General features: G+C 40.0%; 1 protein-coding gene across 5 annotated transcripts in view; it reads right to left on the bottom strand.

Annotated features, from left to right (window-relative positions):
• The window catches only part of LOC122556015 (multidrug resistance-associated protein 5-like), a 140,793-nt gene that overhangs the window by 58,358 nt on the left and 61,256 nt on the right, over positions 1-21,179 (bottom strand). For all 5 annotated transcript variants that reach the window (XM_043702368.1, XM_043702371.1, XM_043702370.1 and 2 more), the window contains 4 exons: positions 15,261-15,333; positions 6,966-7,169; positions 5,372-5,515; positions 1,070-1,166 (listed from right to left, as the gene is read on the bottom strand). In XM_043702368.1, the coding sequence (XP_043558303.1) occupies positions 1,070-1,166; positions 5,372-5,515; positions 6,966-7,169; positions 15,261-15,333 (518 nt within the window). The remainder of the gene's footprint in view (positions 1-1,069; positions 1,167-5,371; positions 5,516-6,965; positions 7,170-15,260; positions 15,334-21,179) is intronic.

Here is a 21,179-nt window from a genome sequence, read left to right as displayed (position 1 = left end):
GTGAGATAAAGGGCTATGGGGAGCAGGTAGTAAAGTGGAGTTGAGACCAGGATAAGATCAGCCATGATTATGTTAAATGGCAGAGTGGGGCTTGAAGGTTTGAACTGCCTACAGCTGCTCCTAATTTCTGTTTCTATGTAAACTGCATAACACAAGGTGTGATGATGTAAAAATAAGATCATAGACCTCACTAGCAAGAATCTCATCTCAATGTTCAACGTTTAGTTGCAAAATGGGAATTTTAACTCTCAATGGCAGCAAGTTCCTCAGTGTTGATTTCACATGATACCCCCATCATGCCCAAATCATTCAGTCCTTGGGAAGATTCCACCCTATTAGTTCACAAATCTTTCCAATGACAACCGAGGTTAATTCTGCTGATTGCAAACATCTGGGAACAAGAAGTGTGTATTTTACTTAGCTTTCAAATATCACATTATGCAAAGCCCAATCTACTTGCCTAGGTGAAGTTAAAGACTCCCCTTCCACCACTATTTGAAGAACAACATTCTTCACATGTCCTGGGCAACATAGCTCATGGAGAATATACTGATCTGACCAAATTGTGAGAGACTGCACAGCCACAGAATGTATTATGTTTATCTATCTAACTGTCACTGTATTCCAAACGTAATTCACTTTTGAAATCCTCAAGCTATTTTGTTATAAAGAACGATTTAAGTCCATGTTTTACCTGTTACATCTTCAGAGTGTGGGTATATACCTAGAATGAGAAGACCTACTGAAATGGCTTCAGATACTGCTTTTGAGAATTGGAAATATGTAGTTTGGTCAAGTCACTAACACTTTAAAGTTGTTTGTTTAGTTGAAGAATACACTTAAACATCATATCCTTAACATTGCTGTCTATTTTGCTCATGTAAGGCTCTGCTCAAGAGTATTTCTGAACAAACTTTGGACCATCCCTGCTGGGTCTCTTGCCTTTGGTCAGCATCTTTTATTTTGAAATTACATTCTGTGAAGCATCTTGAGACATTTTTCTACATTCTAATGTTAATGGGATTAATGGGAAACCTAATGGCATGATAAGTTTCTATTATGAATTCACCTGCCGCCTTATTTGTGTTTCTTTCTTTCTTCACAGATCCAGTCTGGCTTTTTTCTTGAGATTTCTTTAAGGAATTGTTCAAGTTATTTTTGTTTACCTAAAATAAGCCAAAAACGTAACATTAGACGGTAGAATGGAGATGAACCAATGCTCTCCTGAGATCATATATAACAATTTTACCACCAGATAGTTAAGTAATGCTCCTTTAATCACACTTCAAAGTTTACACAGCAAGTTGGTCCATAATCCTCATGCTAACTTTAAAACAAAGAATAGATTACTTGTTGTAGAATCAATTCTTGTATTCTTTTTAAACAAAATAAGTTAAACAGCATGGGATTCCATGCATTTGCTTTGTTTACCAAATTTCAGATTGACCTCACCTAACAGAAGGCATCTGCTGCTTATCAAAATTTAGACTAAAAGAAGCCATACATGATAACCAGACACATGTCCAATGATAATTAAAATGGTTTGGCAATCTCAAGAACGAGAGACAAGAAGCCCTTGAGAATGTGCTAAACAAGATTCAAAGATAAATCTGATATGTTTAAAAAAAAGTATCATCCTCAGCAATGTCAAATTAATCATATAACTATACCTACTAGTCAAATAAATCTCTTCCACAATTACTAGAGGATGTGTAAATATTATCTGACATGGAAGTTGTGGCTTTAAACTAGAGTTTTTTTGGAAAAAATGTAGATGGTTAACTATTACATATGCAACACTTTTGACGAGTTGAAAACCATGCTGATTATTGGGAAGTGGTGGCACGGTGGCTCTGTGGTTAGCACTGCTGCCTCACAGCACCAGGGACTCGGGTTTGATTCCACCCAGAGCGACTGTCTGTGCGGACTTGGCACATTCTCTCCATGTCTGCATGGGTTTCCACCGGGAGCTCCAGTTTTCTCCCACATTCCAAAGATGTGCAAGTTAGGCAGAATGGCCACACTAAATTGCCCATAATGTTCAGGGATGTGTTGGCTAGGTGAGTTAGCCATGGGAAATATGGGTAGGGAGATGGATCTGGGTGGGATGCTGTTCGGTGTGGACCTGCTGGGCTAGATGGCCTGTTTCCACACTGCAGAGATTCTATGATTCTACTAATAACTAGTGTCTCAGCAATTGCTAGCTATGGTTCTGATTTCAGCAAAAAAAACCTCACTGTCTCAGGCTATTTCTGACAGTTTAATAGAGAAAAGGAAATTGTGAAAGGCTCACTCAAATTCTCCCCTTCCACACCAATCCATTTCCAAACATATCACAACGTAAGTGAAAATGAAGAATTTTGGGACCAAAGTCATAACTCTTACTTGGAGGATTACGTTTGAATAGGTGATACTTTGCTTGAGAAAATATTCTGTCAATATTGATTGAACTTTGTTACAAAAAGCAAACTTTCCTTATTTTAAATTCCAGTGAGAGCTCCATTTCCTGATGAGCCATCAATTCTTGCACATGTGCACAACAGCAGCAATGCAGACTGCACAAACTTCTCAGTTTTGTTCCTTTTAAACGGCCAGTTCCTGCAACTGTAAAGGGAACAACCTGCCTTTGCTATGGAAACAGGGACAAAAAGGGACCACAGGAACAGAAAGGGCATAAAGTGAGAGCCCATGGCATGCAGTCAGGTGCAGAAGAATAGGGAAAGAGGTTCCATAAGTAAACTGATGCTGCTGTACCAAGTTCTGGATAATTAAGTCTCGCAGAAGTCCTGGGAGCAAGAAAGTGCAGTTAAGAGCTGGAGTAACAGCTGAGAACAGCAATGGAAGATGCCCAGAGAACTGGGGGCTAAGAGGCTCTTGGAACTATCACTCCACTGATGGTTCAGTGCAGCTGAGACTCTGGGAACTATCACTCCACTGACAGTTCGGTGCAGCAGTAACAGTATTTGCCTGGTGTAGCTGAGAAAGATTAGATCTCAAAAAAGCTTTGTGAAACTAGCTGTCTATATTGTATTCATGAGTTGTAGAAATGCAGCCTCAAAAATCCAGCATGGAAAGGAGACTGACTACCAAGACATAAGCAGTCATTGAGCCAGTCCATGACAAGAGGCTTTTAAGAGATTTTGAAGACTAGCTTTTCAAAACATAAGAGTTAAAAGTCTTTTGTAGAGAGTTGGTAAACCACAGGGTGACTAAGGCCGGGTTGGGGGAGTTTGCTGAGAAATCCATGACCGCTGTCTTGATTGCATCTCCAATTTGATCTGCTGTGTAGGGTTTTCAATCACAGTTTTGTCAGTTACTCATATTTACCTCATGCTAATTCTGAATGTTATAATGTAAGCTATTAAAATTGTGGAATCTTATGGCTTTACTCCTACTAAGTACCTGGATCGAAAAAAAAATTGTCCTCTAAACAAAACAAGCTATTCGTATGGATCTAGCTCACTATACAATCATTAGGAATCATAATAAATTAATTCAATTTATTCAAGTTAAGATGTGGTCAAGACTGTGGGCTGAAGGTGGATTGAAGTCACAATCTTTTCCACAGCTTCATTTTCAACTTCAGTAGCATGATTTCCTGATAAAATGAAAATAACTTGAAACTGCCCTCAAAGTTATGTGAATATGAAACATACAGCCATGATTTTTAAACATTCAATTCAGAATTTAAAACTGGGAGTTGAGGATGAGCCATTATTTGTGATTAGTTCTCCTGTTCTCATTCTTGGCATTAAACAGGTGGGAGGGGCTGCAGTTGAAGAAAGATTAGAGTGGTGCTGGAAAAGCACAGCAGGTCAGGCAGCATCTCTCCACCCCGGAGGTTCCCTGCCTTCATTCCTGATGAACTGCTTTTGCCCGCAACGTCGATTTTCCTGTTCCTCGGATGCTGCCTGACCTGCTGTGCTTTTCCAGCTGCACTCTAATCTAGACTCTGATCTCCAGCATCTGCAGTCCTCACTTTTGCAGTTGAAGAAAGTCAATCTCCCTGTTTAGTGAAGATGAGGCTCAGCATACATAACGTATGAAGAAATTATCAGGGACTGCGTCTCCCTTTGCAGTTTCATATCTCTTAGGCCAGCTTACATAAAAGGCTAAACAGTTAATTTTGAAACTGGCACACTTCCATTATTTTGTTTAGTGATGATTTACATGGGCAGCACGGTGGCTCAGTGGTTAGCACTGTTGCCTCACAGCACCAGGGACCCAGGTTTGATTTCTGCCTTGGGTAACTGACTGTGTGGAGTTTGTACATTCTCTGTGTGGGTTTCCTCCGGAAGTTCCGGTTTCCTCCCACAGTCCAAAAGTGTGCAGATTAGGTGAATTGGTCATGTTAAATTGCCCATTGTCAGCGATGAATATGAGGAATTGGTGGGTTACTCTTCGGGGGGTCAGTATGGACTTGCTGGGCCGAAGGGTCTGTTTCCATACTGTAGGGAATCTAATCTAATTCTAACCTTTAGTCCACCCATGGGCATCTTATTGTTTAGCTCAAGCTGTTGTAGAAATTGAGAAACTGATACAATGTTTGGTATGGTGCTGCTTTAGGCCTGCCGCAATAAACTCTTAGTCGGGAGGGTGTTGGAATCTGTTTGGCAAGTATTGGGGTCAGGCGTGTGGTTATCTGTATTTCCTCCAGGGTTTGGTTGGGATTGCCTTTCTTCAAAACCTGGCTTTTTCACCTTTGTTCTCTGTGGAGGGAGTGAAAAGGGTGCAGCTTACTTTCAGCTCTGTGCACTATGGGTATATTTGTTGGGGTGAGAGAAGAATGTTTTTTGCTCAGGAGAGATTTGTCTTTAAACTTTGGTTATCGCTTCAGAATTTTTTTCACCATGTGTTTTGGTGCTGATTCTAAAAACACATGTCTTTAGTGTTTTCCTACTTCCTTCTATATCCAGTGCTTCATTTTCACACTGTTTGCCATATTATGGACTGCAACTAGGACCAGTTAAATTAGGTGTTTCCAAAAACTGATTTTTGACCTCCATGAAGCTTTGGTAGTAGCACGTTTCGGGTGACAGGAGACATTCTTTAAAATATCAATTGAATACTTGCCCAAGGTCTCATTTTAAATGTTTGCTAATCATTTTCATTTTGAAACGTTATCTTTTACTCTCACATCTCAAGAACCTGAGCCTATAATTAGTTGTCTGAATGGATTACATATTACCATTGTTTGCTCTGTGATAATACTCCAAATAATCAAATGTGTATAGTTCAGATCATTCACAACATAATCTTTCAACAATGTTTCTTAGGAGCCTAAAGACTACCCATTACTTCAACAAATAACAGATCAAAATCTAAAGACCTTATACATGAAATGCATATCCATATACAGAAATAAATTCACCTCAACATGTGGAGTATCTCCCAGTTGTAGATTGTTGAACATTGCAGCATAATCACCATTCAAAATCATTAACTCTTCATGAGACCCTCTCTCAGTTATACAGCCATCCTTCATCAGCAACACTTCATCACAGTCTACCAGATACTGCTCAAGTTAGAGAGACAATCAATTAATTCCTAATGCAGCTTTACAACGTAGACATTTTTGATGAACTACAGGTTTGTTCAACATTTTGCACTTTAGTTTATGACCAAATTTAGTTACCAATACAGGCCTGCTTATACTACGTTAATAATTAAATTCTATTTATGCATTTTCAAAAAAAAATCCTATTTTTCAAGACCACAAAACAAAGCAACTTACTGGCTTGATATATTTATAAGTTAGCCCCTGCGGGCTCCAAATTGTCATCATATCCTGTTTTCCCTGTTCACCATATCCATCATGATCAAATGTTTTTACCCATCTGAGTTCCACTACAATAATTAAAGGTTTGTCTTAAAAATACTTGTTTTCTGATTGAAATTTAGTGTTTTGGATCTTAAACTACTTTAAACTAATTATAGTAAATAACATTTCTTTGAATCATCTTCATTCTTTAAATTAATTTTGACTGTGATATGAACTTCAGATTTGTCTTCTCAGTTGTCTTTGACACTTGCACTCAAATGCGAAAAACTGCACTCTCAGCAGTCAACTTCATTTGGAACAAGCCAAGAAGTACTTATCCAGAACACATCGCAATGGTATGATAATAGAGCTGAAATGAATCAGCACAATCATTACAGTGAGCAATGAAGTTGGTCAACAAGGTTTAAAGTATTCCTCTGGTACTTTATCTCTCCCATTGCTCCTTGTTCTTCTAATCTCCATATACAAACATGAAAGTACAACTTAACTTAAAGAATGCAACACCAAATCAATTGCCTACATTTAAAGTAAGCTCATAGAAATTGTTTTTTTCAATCTGGACTGTCAAGGCAAAATTGAAATGCCCAATAAAAACATGCAGAATACTCCAAGCCACTACCCTGCAAATATTGTCAAGTACAACCTGACATTTAGTGGCCAAAGAGTTAGGCTCGAAGTGAGTTAAGTTTCAGATGCACTTCACCAGTCAATTATCCAAGTGCTTCTTAACAGGTTGTCTCTCAAGTAAATTAATTATAAACAGCAGATAAAATTTCATTTCAGTAGCAAACTTTTTCCAAGAGGTCCCCAAATGTTAGATACTACAGGTTATTTTGGTGCATTGTAAGGTTTACTATATTTGCAAGTTTGAGTATCAATTTAAAAGAAAACTCCAATTTATCCCAGTAAAGCTTAATTCTAATAATTTCTTTATTCTACAACTATTGAGATTTATACAGGTTGCAATCACAGTGAAACATTTCCTGCACTGTTGTAGATGTTAATGTTGAAAAGGGCTGTGAATGAGAAAAAAATAATTGGACTCCCTAGCAGTCTCAAAGAAAATCATATTTTATCAAAAATAAAAATCATGAAAGGAATTTTAGTTCTTATTTTGCTTGTCTATTTCAAAGATTTTTGCTGTTCCATAATAACACAAGTTCCTTTATTCATGGCATGTTACCTGGAGTTGATGGGTGATAAAGAGAACAGTCTTCCATTTCAGCTGCTTTTTAATTGCATTGTTAAAGATGTGGTTTCCTACGTGAGCATCCAATGCACTGAGAGGATCATCCAAAATATAAATGCTTCTGTCACTGTACAAAGCACGTGCCAAACTGATTCTCTGTCGTTGTCCTCCACTCAAATTAGCTCCATGTTCTCCCACCTATAAACCAAACAAACAGAAGAATAATTCTGGCTCCAATGCTAAATCAGGTTCAAATTCAAGTTCAATTACTTCTATTTTGTACAAAATAATATACAAGCAATTTTTTAAAAGTATTCAGTGCTTTTGCAATTTCACTATATCTAAAGGTGAAAACTTCATTTTAGATATAGAGCTGAAAAAGTCAATTAAAACAATGAAATACTTCCATATTTCTTGAAATTTATTTTATATTCTTAATTTGTAAGTCAACATGTGAAAGAGAAGAAAACTTTGTTTATGTAACACTTTTCAAACCTCAGGATTTAAAAATCAATTAAATACTTTTGCGATATTGTCATTATAAGGAACTCAATAAGAACTTTCAATTCATTTATTAACTTTTTTAGACAAAAGGACTGATGCAGGTAGTAATGTTGTAATATTACCAAGATACTCTGACATCTCCAAATAACTGAAGGCCAAATGGGATTTCTAATAAGTTGTGGAATCCACTCAGGCTTTAAATGATAGAGCAACTGGGTGTTGCCTTGCAAGTAAGAGAAACATTGTGCTCTCATAGAGCAAAGGAACACCATCACCTCAGAAAAACAATATCTTAAGTGTGCACATGTAGCAGCTTATTTGCAAAAACAAAGATGTTACAGAAGAAAAACAAAATATTTATAAGCTGTTTAATTTACCTTCATCTTCCATGCAACATAGAAGGGCAAAATCCTAATTCTAGAAGATGCTCAAAAATCTTACAGCTTTTTAAAACCAAATGTAATCTACGTACTGCAATGAAATCAAGTTATTTTTTTCCAACGAGGACTCATTCTTGCAGCAGTCTTGTATATATCAACTAGAAGGTGACTGAAATATAGCAAAGCATTGACTAAGAAATAGCTCAAATGATCCTCAACGTGTCCCACAGTCTTCTTTCTGAAAGTCTGAATTGTGCAAAGAATGACAATAGGACAATTTCTTCATCCAGATGCAACTTGGAAAGAAGTGTCCAAAAGTTGGAACAAATCCAAAGGATTGTAGTTAGAGGGCTGACTGGGTACAGTTTTCATAAAGCTTGTTTCAATGAGACAGGAATGGAAAACATCTAGCAATCCAAACATAAATAGAATCATAAAATAATATAGGACAGAGACAGGCTATAGTCCCCATCCGGTCTCTTCAGGTCATTCAAAGAGCTATCCAATTAGTCACACTTCCCTGCCCATTCCTCTTTAGCCTGTGAATTTTATCTCTTCAATTTTTAATCCAATTCATGATTGCTTGTTGAACCTACATGATAACTCATCTTTTATGCAAGTACTAGAACTGCTTGCACCACAGTCATGTGATAGATTTTCAATAATGATTTTCCTCCTTACATCATCATCGGTTCTTCTGAATACCTGTGTGTAGTTTTAATGTTCTCCTGCAACTGGAAAAGGGGTTTCTCCACCAAAATGATGATTTTGGATACACCTATTATATCGCTGCATAACATTCTCTGCTTCAAGGAAAATATAACTGAAGCCCCACATCCCTGCTACACTTCCAGTAAATCTCCTAAGAACTAAGAAATAGGAGCTCATGTAAACCATACACGTTCACGAAGACTGCTATGCCAATTTAATAAAATTCCAGCTGATCTTTTGCATCAACTCCACTTTCCTATGCTCTCAGATTCTCAGAGATCAAAAAAACACTGGCTGTCTCAGCTCTAAATATATTCAATGATGGAACTGAGCCCATAGTACTGCACAGTTGAAACATTACTTTCTTATTCTTGCATTTCAATCACTTGTAACAAATTTCAATGTGCCACTTGCCTTCATGATTGCTTGTTGAATCTACATGGTAACTCATCTTTTATGCAAGTATACTAAGTTCCATTATACCTCAATATTTACAATTTCTGGCTTTTAAAAAAAGAATCTATCCTATATTTAGTGAATAGCCTCACAGTTTCCATATTATACTCCATCTGTTATCCAGGTACCCAGTCAATTAATCTTACTTTATTTATTTTAGCTTCTTTCAGAAGAGCACTTAAACAGTGACCCAGGGAGGAATAGCAGGAGCTCTTCCAACATTTTTCACTTCCTTTCTGACTACAGGAGAGATACTGGAGGACTGAAGGACAGCTAATGTAATACCAGTGTTCAGGGGAACAAGGAATAAAATGTGAAACTAAAGGGTAATCTTGGTGATGGGGAGACTTTTGGAAGCAATTCTGAGGGACAGAATTCATCTGCATTTGGAGATGCATGGATTAATCAAGAACACTCCGCATGGTTTTGTCTAGGGGAGTCACGTCTGACCAACTAGATTGAATTTTTCAAGAGGTGACCAGGTGTGTATATGAGGGCAACGCTTTCGATGCAATATATCTGGACTTCAGCAAGGCCCCACATGGGAGACAGATAGCAAAGGTAGAAGCCCACGGGATCTAAGAAATTTGGCAAATTGGATCCATAATTGGCTGAGTTGAAGGAAGATGAGAGTGATGGGTAAAGGTTGTTTTTATGACTGGTCATCTATATCCCACAGGTGTTAATGTTGGGGCCCTTGCTGTTTATGGCTTATATGAATGACTTAAACTTGAATGTAGAAGAGTTGATCATAAATCACAGAAAATACAAAAATTGATAGGGTTGTAAATAATGAGTTAAGAGTGCTGTGCTGGAAAAGTACAGCAGGTCAGGCAGCATCCCAGAAGCAGGAAAATTGGGCAAAAGCCCTTAATCAGGAATGAGGCTGGGAGCCTAAGAGGTGGTGAGATAAATGGGAGGGGGGGGGGGTGGGGGAAGATAGCTGAGAATGCAATTGGTGGATGGAGGTGGGGGTAAAGGTGATAGGTCAGAGGAGAGGGTGGAGCAGATAGATGGGAGGAGGATGAACAGATGGGATAGGTCATGAGGACGGTGCTGAGCTGGAAGGTTGGACCTGCGGTAAGGTTGGGGGAGGGGAAATAAGGAAACTGATAAAATCCACATTGATGCCATGGGGTTGGAGGGTCCCGAAGCAGATGATGAGGCATTTTCCTCCAGGCGTCAGGTGGTAAGGGAGTGGCAATGGAGGAGGCCCAGGGTCTGCATGTCCTCAGCAGACTGGGTGGGGGAGATGAGTGTTTGGCTATGGGGGCAGTGGGATTGATTTGTGCAGGTGGCCCAGAGATGTTCTCTTAAGCACTCTGCAATTGGCATCCTGTCTCCCCAATGTAGGGGAGACCGCGTTGGGAGCAACTGATACAGTAAATGACACGTGTGGAAGTGCACGTGAAACTTCGATGGATGTGGAAGGCTCCTTTGGCAGAGGTGAGGGAGGAGGTGTGGGCGCAGAATTTGTAATTCCTGCGGTGGCAGGGGATGGTGCTGGGCTCCTCAGATGTTGCCTGACCTGCTGTGCTTTTCAGGAACCACACTCTTGACTCTTATCTCCAGCATCTGCAGTCCTCATTTCACCTGGTAAATAGTGAGGACAGCCTCAGATTACAGGAGGATATAAATGACCAGATGGGCTGATTAAATTTTGATAAATGTGAAGTCATGAACTTGGGCAGGATAAACAATGCAAAGGAATACATGATGAATAGTTGGATTCTGGGAAGCTCTGAGGATCTCCTATGTGTGTACACCAGCTCCTTATGGTATCAGGACAGGTGTATAAAGAGGTTAAGAAGGCATATGGTATACTTTCCTTTGTTAGCTGAGGCATAGAGTTTATGAGCATGGTGGTTATGCTGGAAAGATATAAAACATTTAATAGGCCACAACTAGAATACTGGAAGTAGCTCCGGAATCTGCATGATAGAAAGGATGTGATTCCACTGGAAAGGGTGGAGAGGAGGTTTACCAGGGGGTTGCCTGGGCTGAAGAGTTTCGGTTATGAAGAGAGACTGGACAGGCTGAGGTTCTTTTCTTTAGAGCAAAGAGACGAGAGAGGTCATGATTCAGATGTACAAAATTATGAAGGGTATAAACAAGCCTATCCACTATCTACAAGACACAAAAGCGTAATGGAATACTCCCTGCTTGCTTGGATGACTGAAACTCCAATATAACACAAGAAGCTCGATATCATCCAGAACAAAGCAGCCCATTTGCTTGGCATTTCATTTAATGTCTTCAATATTCATTCCCTCCACCAGTGATACAAGTAAATATAATCTACAAGATGCTATTCAATGACATGAAGGGCTTGTATATTCAAGGGCTTGTTTACCCTTGAGTTTCGAAGATTGAGAGGGGATCTGATTTAGACGTATAAGATTATGAAAGGATTGGACACTCTGGCAGTAGGAAACATATTTCCACTGATGGGTGAGTGCCGAACCAGAGGACACAGCTTAAAAATACGGGGTAGACCATTTAGGACAGAGCTCAGGAGAAACTTCTTCACCCAGAGAGTAGTGGCTGTGTGGAATGCTCTGCCACAGCGGGCAGTGGAGGCCCACTCTCTGGATTCATTTAAGAAGGAGTTGGATAGAGCTCTCAAAGATAGTGGAATCAAGGGTTATGGAGATAAGGCAGGAACAGGTTACTGATTAGGAATGATCAGCCATGATTATATTGAATGGCGGTGCAGGCTCGAAGGGCTGAATGGCCTACTCCTGCACCTATTGTCTATTGTCTATTGACTCTCTGTCTTCATAAGACCCCATTTACATCTTCAGGTAGACATCAAAGAATCCAACGGTACTACCCAAAAAATAGCAGAGTCTGCTCCTTTGTCATATTCAGTAACTTCCTCACAAAAAAAGTCTTTCAATTGATAGAAACACAATAATCAGTCATACTTGCCTGTATAATATGATTGTTTTAAAAAAGATCTCAACTGCGATGAGCCTTTGGATATGACGATCCATATATATATGGATTGTTTGTATGAATTAACTGTTGATGCTGGGGATCTGAACAAATACTCTTTCAATAATCAGACCACCAAATGTAGTATGTTTGTGTTTTTTTGCAACATTTGAGCCTGCCAAATCAGACAAGGCAAGCAATCCAAGTAAGCAATAAAATTCTGACCCTGTTTACACAAGCATAAACAAATACAGCAGGGTGTTTCTTACTACAAGAATTTATGTTTATACAGCATCTTTATCATACAGAAAAACCCAAGGCACTTCAGGGAGTATTTAAAAAAAAGTATTACATGAGCCAAATAAAAAAAATTTAAGTAACAAAGAAATACTGAAACATAGAAACTAGGAGCAGGAGTATGCCATAGTAAGCTTTCATGCATGGTCTGCCATTCGATACGATCATAACTGATGCTCCATCTCAACGCCTATGCCCGCTTCGCTTGACTAGATGTCTTTAATGTCTAAACAAAAAGTCTCTTGAATAGGTTCAACAGTTCGGCCTCCACAGCCTCTGTGGTAGCAAATTCCATGATTGACCACCCTTTAAGGAATGTGTAAGGGAGGAAAGCTTAAGAGATGTATGGACAGAATTCTCGGCCACGAATGGTAAAGCAATTATAATTGGGAATACACAAAAAACTGTTATTCGAGGACGGCAAATTTTCTAAACAGTTATGTGTTTGAAAGAGATTACAGAGCTAAGGACAGGAAAGGCCGCAATTTGTAAACTTTGAAGAATGAGAATTTTGAAGTCAAGACGTTGCTTGTCAGGAGCCAAGGAAGGTCAGCAAGTACTGAGGTTGAGGAGAACTAGACTTACTGCAAGTTATCATCACATCGGTAGGAGAGTTATGGATATTTTTAAAATCCACTAATGGTACATGTGTATTCCTAGCTGGGCCAGCAGTCAAGATTTATCCCGAGCTGTCCTTGAAAAGGTGGTGATGAGCTGTCTCCTTGAACCGCTGCAAACCACTTGATTTAGATAAGCCCACAATGTCAATGCTGAGAGAATTCCAGCATTGTGACCCAGCAACACTAAAGACACGGCAACAAATTTCCAAGTCTGGATGGCAAGCGGTTTAGGGGGCAAGTTGCATTTGGTGGCATTCCCATGCATCTGCTACCCTTGTCCTTCTAGATGATGTGGTCATGGGTTTGGTAGGTGAAGTTTAAGGAGACTTGTTGAATTTCTGCTAAGCAGCTTATAGATGGTGCACACTGCTGCAACTGAGCATCGGTGGAGGGAGTGGATGTTTGTGGATGTAGGGCCAATCAAGCAGACTATTTTGCCATGGAGAGTGTTGTAATTCTTGTATTGTTGGAACTGCACTCATCCAAATAACTGGGACTTATTCCATTATACACCTGACATGCTTTGTCAATGATGGACAGGCTTCAGGGAAATTGGGACATGAATTACTTGTTGCAAGATTCCTAGCTTCTGACCTGCACTTGCAGCCACAGTACTTATATGACCAGCTTAGTTAATTTTCTGGTCAATGGTAACTCACAAGATGTTGATACTGGAGTATTCAGTAATGGCGATACCACTGAATGTCAAAGTGTGATTGTTAGATCTTCTCTTGTTGGAAATGGTCATTGCCTGGCACATGTATGGCATGAATGGTACTTGCCACTTGTCGACCAAAGCCTGCTATTATCTAGATCTTGTTGTATTTAGGCATGAGGACTATTAGGCAGTATCTGAGGAGTCATGAATAGTGCTGAAAATTGTACAGTCATCAGCGAACATGCCTTATGATTGAGCAAAGATCATTGGTGAAGTAGCTGAAGACAGTTGGGCCTAGGACACTACCTTTGGGAACTCCTGCAGAGATATACAGGAATTAAGATGACTGATCTCTAACCACCACAACCACTTTACTTTGTGGCAGGTATGACTCCAACCACCAGAGAGTTTTCCCTTGATTCTCAATTACTCCACTTTTGCCAGAACTCTTTGATGGCATTCTTGGTCAAATTTAGCCTTGATATCAAGGCAGTCATTCTCAGCACACCTCTGGAATTCAGCTCTTTTGTCAATGTTTAAACGAAGCTGTAATGAGGTCAGGAGTTGAGTAGCCTCAGTGGGACCCAAACCAGGCATCACTGAGCAGGTTATTGCTTAGCACTGTTGATGACACCTTTCATTACTTTACTGATGGTCAAGAGTAAACAGATGGGATGGTAGTGATTTTTGAGAATTTTGAGACTGGATGCTAGTTGCCCTGGTTGGATTTGTCCTGCTTTTTATGTACAGACATACTTGGGCAATTTTCCATATTGTCAGGTAGATGTTAGTGTTGTAAATGTATTGGAACAGCATGGCGAGGGACATGACATGTTCTGGATCACTTGTCTTCAGTACTATTACCAGATTACTGTCAGGGCCCATAGCCTTTGCAGTATGCAGTGACTCCAACCATTTCTTGATAATGACATGGAGTGAATCAAATTGGCTGAAGACTGGCATCTGTGTTGCTGAGGTCCTCTGGAGGAAGTCGAGATAGATAATCAATCGGCACCTCTGACTGGAGATTGTTGCGAATGCTTCAGTCTTAGCTTGCACTGATATGGTGGGTTCATCTATTATTGGAGATGGGGATGTTTCTGGAGCATATTCCTCGAGTGCGCTGCTTAATTTTCCATGCCCATTCATGTCTAGATGTGGCATGGACTGCACAGCGTAGACCTGATCCATTGGTTGTGGAATTGCTTAGCTCTATCACTTGCCACTTATGCTGCTTGTAAGGCACATAGCCTGCTTTGTAGCTTCACCAGGTTGACATCTCATTTTTAGGCATGCGTGCTCCTGGTATGCCTTCACTGAACAAGGGGTTGGTCTGCTGGCTTGATGGTAATCGTTAAGTGGGGGATATACTAGGCCAAGAGGTTACAAATTGCGTTGGAGTACAATTTGGCTGCTGGTGATGGCTAACAACAACTCATGAATGCCCAGTCTTGAGTTGCTAGATTTGATCACCGTCTATCTCATTTAGCACGATTGATAGCACCAAACAACATGAAGGGAAGATGGGACTTGGTCTCCACACTGATTTGTGTGGTGGTCACTCCTACTATACTGTCATGGACAGATGTATTAATAGCAGACAGCAGCTGAGGATGAGCTCAAGTTTTCACAAAATTAATACATTTTACAAAATATGAGATAATGAATCATCTCACTAAATTAGGAGTTAAACATAGCTAGACTAGAAACATTGTACTTTTCATACCTCTGTCATATCCCCATTGGGCAATATTGCAAGATCCGGTCTCAGGCAGCACGCAGTAAGTACACTGTTGTATCTAGGTTGAAGGACAGAGTTAGTTTCGTGTCACTCAAAAATAAGGTTCAGTCAAAAACAGGCACCAGTCAAAAATCAAATTCTGATTTTCAGAAATGATTTATGGACTAAACTTTACTTTTTTTAGCAAAGTGCAAGTTGCATCAAATTTTTGTTTGAGATTCTCACCAGGAGGCCCAGTGAGATTTCTTTTTGCTATATCTTGCCAAATAACCTCATTAACTATATGCTCCAAGTCGTTCACTTCCAAAGTTATTGCTATTAGGACCAAAAGTGGATGCCACAACATAAGGTTGCCATGCTAGTTAGTGTAGTCTCAGCTATCTGGAGGAATTCCACTCACTTCAGGAGGAAAGCCAATGTCTTTCTTCATTCTGTTATCCTAGAATCCCTGCAGTGTGGAAACAGGCCCTTTGGCCTAACAATTCCACACCGACCATTTGACGAGTAACCCAACCAGACCCAATGCCTTATCCTATTACTCTACATTTACCCCTGACCTACACATCCCTGAACACTATGCATGGCCATTTCACCTAAACTGCACGACTTTGGATTGTGGGAGGAAACTGGAGCAAACCCACGCAGACACAGGGAGAATGTGCAAACTCCACACAGACAGTCGCCCGAGGCTGGAATCGAACCCGGATTCCTGGCACTGTGAGGCAACAGTGTTAACCACTGAGCCACCATTCCACCTTGTTAGCACAAGTGCCATTTTCCACTGAGGCCTCAAACTCATTACATCTCCACTGTTGCCCCCACTGAGGCTCATGCTCTATCACTTTCATTATTGCCTGTAACATCTCCCCTCACTCTTTATCACCCAACAGAACCCAACACCACTAACCCTGCATGCCCACTGCACTGCCTACTCACTCACTCAGGACACCTCTCTACCTGCACCAAAGTAACAGCACTGTCACTCACTTTCATCTCCGTTAATACCTTCCTCTCTCTCATTTCAGGAGGAAAGCAGGGCAGAAAGAACCAAGACAAGCAGCTCTGACATTTGGCTGCCCACCTTTTATGTGAAAGAACCTTGGTTTTGAATGCCTTGAGCAGCTGAATTACCATGTCCAAACTCTAGGACTCGTATCAGAGGCTGCCTTGACTTACTGTGCTGGAATGAAGGCTATTTCCTTTGGCCTGACTGAAGCTTGCTGGCAATCATGACAAACTTCCTGCCTTAGTGTCTGTGCTAAATGGCAAGGCAGGTCGAAAATACTATCAGCCTGGTAGCTCTAGCTGACAGTGTACATCTTGCAAATGCAAGGCTAAGGCGCTGCAAGGCAGAAATGTTGTGAATATCCAGGTAGGCTCAGAGCGAATAAACACTATGATAGAGTGAATACAGCTAATACATAAGTGGGGTACATGTCCGACTGCGTAGTATCCTGACAACAACACTACAATGACAGTTGTTGTTATACCTCAAGGAAGAACACTGAAAAAACCAGTAAGCTGGTAAGCAGGTAGTAAGGAGGGAAATGGAATTTTGGCATTTTTTGGTAAAGGAATTCAGGATAAAAGTGTTGCTGAAACTGTATAAGGCATTAGTGAGTCTGCACCTTAAGTACTGTGTACGATTTTGGTCCCTGTATCTGAAGAGGGAGGATTTAGTTGCTTTGGAGGCAATTCAGAGACGTTTAATCCCAGAAAGCAGGGTTTTGTCTTTTTTGAAGAGATTTTGAGCAGTTTAGGTCTATATTATCTGGAGTTTATAAGAATGAGAGGAGATCTAATCTATCTAAGATGCTAAAGGGGATTGACAAAGTAAAAAGTAAAGTAGTCCTAATGTGGGGCAATTTAGATCAAGAGGTCACAGTTTTAGGATTAGGGTAGTAGACTTAACACAGAGATAAAGCAAAATACTTCTCTTAAAGGGTCTTGAAGATTAGATTAGATTAGATTAGATTAGATTCCCTACAGTATGGAAAGAGGCCATTCAGCCCAACAACTCCATACCGACCCTCCAAAGAGTAACCCACCCAGACCCATTCCCTACTTTATATTTACTCCTGACTAATGCACCTAGCACTATGAGCAATTTAGCATGACCTGCCTGCACATCTTTGGATTGGGGGAGGAATCGGAGCACCTGGAGGAAACCCACGCAGACAGTGGCCCGAGGCAGGAATCAAACCTGGGTCCCTGGTGCTGTGAGGCAGCAGTGCTAACCACTGAGCCACTGTGCTGCCCATAAATCTGAGGAATTCACTATCCATTACTGTTGTGCTAGTAAATTTAAGGAGATAGATATATTTTTAATTAGTTGTGGGTTGAAGCGTTATGGAGAGCTGGCAGGAAAATGAAGTTGAGGGCAAGATCACATCAGCCATGATCCTAAAATTGCAATACGCTTGGGAGCTAAATTGCCTACCCCTTTATATTCTTTTGAAGTGCAGAAGCACCCTGTATATGGATCAGGAATGTGCCATCAGGGTTCTTACAGGCTGCCACATGGCAGATGCCAATTTGTAAATGTGGGGCACATATGTCTTCAAATGTTAGAAGCCAGTGTCCAACACGTAGGCTCTTTGGAGCCAGAGGCACTACTCTAATTTCATGTTGAAATTCTAACATCTAGCTTGCTTGGGATATTTGGTAAGATGGAACACTGAATTTATTATGCCATTAATAAGGTATTTAGCAAAAGCATAAAACTTGAGTGAAATGCTCCTGACAGCAAGATAAACCTCGATGGACTTCGCATCTGACTCTGCCACAAACCACACCATAGTTCACATTACCCAGACCCCTAAAACTTTCTGTCCCGTTCTTTAACAAGACCACTAACAAACTGCATCAAATATTGCAAGATCAGTGTTGGGTGTAGTAAGGCAGAGAAGATGTTAGCAAAGTCTGCAGGATTACCTGTAAGGTCGACAGGGAAAGAAAATGGGACAGTTGAAATTGTTGTATGTAAGGATGGATTTACAGTTGGGGTTTGGAAGGGTATGGAGCGATATGGGCTGGGTGGTGACGGGTGGGACGGGATTGGGTTGGGATTTCTGGTCAGCATGGACAGATTAGACTATTTCCGTGCTGTACATCTCTATGACTCTCTGACTCAAGCACCTTAACTGAGTCTTCATGTCTCATCCTAACATACGCCTTCTTCTTCCTCTTGACAAGAGATTCAACTTCTTTAGTAAACCACAGCTCCCTCGCTTGACCACTTCCTCCCTGCCTGACCGTTCTTATGTTTCTAAACAAAAACTGCCTTATGCTAATCAATAGCCTCAAAGTTACAATCTGAGTAAAATCTATCTGTTCAGAGATTTTCTGTCACACCTTTGAAGCAGGTGAAACTTGAACCCGGGTCTTCTGGTGACACGATCACTGCACCTCAAAAGTCCCTCAAGTTACAATCTATGATTGATTTCTAAATTAATTTCGGCCCAAGCTCAGATACCTTCTCACATTGTGTCTATTTGTGTTATCCCAGTCACTTGCACATGTGTTCCAATTTTTAAAAATTTCATCAACTTTCTACTTGTTAGCTAGCTACCTAGTTTTGTTTTATCGTCAAATTGATCAAGAATAGTTGCACCCTTTTACCATAGTATGCATAAATACCATGAGCACAAAGTTCTACATGATATTTCAGAGGCCACTAATTATTAAGTTCCTCCCCAGATAAAGCATCAACACTTATCAATAACCTTTCTTGTCTGTTAAACCAATGTTCATGATTCCACGAATCTCAACATTCCTTATTAGCCCTACTAGAATAGTTTTATTGAATGCTGTTTAAGATATCAAGTAATCGAAAATACTGGATTATGAATCCAGAAGCCTGAATATCTAGTCCAGAGTTCAAATCCTACCATGACAACTGGGGAATCCAAATTCAATTAACTGAAATACAACATGAAAATGCAGATTAGTTGTTAAGACCCATCTGGTTTACTGATGATCTTTAGGGAAGGAAATCTGCCACCTGTGTTTGATCTGGCCTATAAGCTATCAAAGACTCAAAGCTGTGTGGTCAACTCTTAGTTATTTTCCAAAATGGCCTCACAACCAACCCAATATTGTCTTCAGTAAATGCCTAGTTTCCATTTTCTGAACTGCAAGTGGAAACAGGTAATTAGTATTGGCTATACCAGCTACCCACATCACATTAATGAAGAAATGACTTCAAAGAATTTCAGTAAGTTAAGAGATGATTTAGATTAATCGCAAAATTAATTTGTTCTCTTTAATTCTTTGTTTCAATCATTGTTATGGAATGTTTACAGTTCCATTGGGTTGGTTTAATCAAGTTAAAAGAAATAATGAATTAAAAGGACAATTGCTTCTCATCTGCTTTATGCTTAAATCTTGTTGATGCCGGATTAAAATTATTGTCCAGTTATTAAATGAAAACAATGAAAATCAACATTTTGCCATTGTAATTTGTCTTATATAAATGTTCCAAGAGATTAGAGAGTGCAGAAACAAAGGGGATTGCAGCATATGTGCAAGGTTATTGAAGGTGGGAAGAGCAGGTTGAGAACATAATTAACAAAGCATGCAGAATACTGGGCTTTGTAAACAAAGGCACTGAGTACAAAAACAAGGAAATTACAGTAAAAATGTACAAAACACTGGTTTAGCCTTAGCTGAAACACTGTCTCTTTAGGAAGGATGTGAAAGCATTAAAGAGGGTACAGAAAGGGTTGACAAGAATAATTCCAGGGGCACGGAACTTCAGTTACATGAACAGATTTAAGCAGCTGGACTGCTCTCCTTTGAAATAAGATAAAGTTGGGGTTTTTTTTGGGGGGGGGGAAGAAGCAATTTGAGAGGAGAACAATGAAAGGAGGTGTGACTAGATAACAGGATAGTTTAGAGACAAAACACAAAAGCTCAAGATGAGTGAACAAAAGAGAATGACTTCAGGAGTAGGAGGTAGACTCAGGTCTAAGGCAGCAGTAAAAATACACACGTTTGAGTATGGAGGTAGGTCAGATTACACAGGCATGTCAAAAATTGGGAGAGATACATTATGGTTATCATGGTAGATTACGATAAGAGATAATCCAAAGTCAAAGGCAGAGATCCATGAAAGAATTAAGTTCATGGGTGGAGTCAGAGCATTGATGAATGTTCAGATTTGGAGACAGTTATGGAGACCAAATTAGTCCAGAAACAATTTGAAGTGTAGGTTTAAGCAAGTGCACTGATCAAGGTTTTGCTATTGACAATGGACAACAGAGGAGGTCTGAAGAATGGACACTGAAGAAACATAGATTGATTCAGGGTTTCAGCAGGTGCAAACAATGGGCTCAATGTTAAGTAATGCTCATCAAAGATGCAGAATACTGACAGAGGTGACTAGAGCTAGCAATGACTGGAGGCTCTCTGTACACTAGTACACCCTTTGTCCATTTGTTTTGGTGAAGTCTAGTGATTTTGCAATGTCAATTTAAAAGCCTGGAATTTCTGTGTTCTTGTTTGTAATTTCTGTGGCCTGGAGGAGATTATTTTCCATACCTATGTGGAATGTGTGAAGACACAGTCATTTCCATTATCTGGGGAGCCTGCTCTCAATTTCTGGCTGCAGTAAAAAGGAGAGGACTAGAGTGCAATATTTGCACAGGAAAGTCAATTGTATCTAATTAACTAAGAGCCCGTCGAAGATCTGTTTTTGTCATTATACAGTTTTTCAATGGAGCCTCTTTCATGAGAGACACTTAGCCTCTCACAACCTTCTGGTTGGCTCAAAAGAGTGTGAAAACCTGCTCGCTTTTTGCCTACAGGAGACTGGAATAAGCCAGTGGCTCTGGCATGGATGGAGAATACATACAAACTAAGAAATATAAATTCAGCATCAGGCCCAAATATTTTATTGTTGAG

This window comes from Chiloscyllium plagiosum, chromosome 13 (assembly GCF_004010195.1).
Source record: "Chiloscyllium plagiosum isolate BGI_BamShark_2017 chromosome 13, ASM401019v2, whole genome shotgun sequence".
In the NCBI taxonomy this organism is placed as follows: domain Eukaryota; kingdom Metazoa; phylum Chordata; class Chondrichthyes; order Orectolobiformes; family Hemiscylliidae; genus Chiloscyllium; species Chiloscyllium plagiosum.
This window is presented reverse-complemented; position numbering and strand designations above follow the sequence as displayed.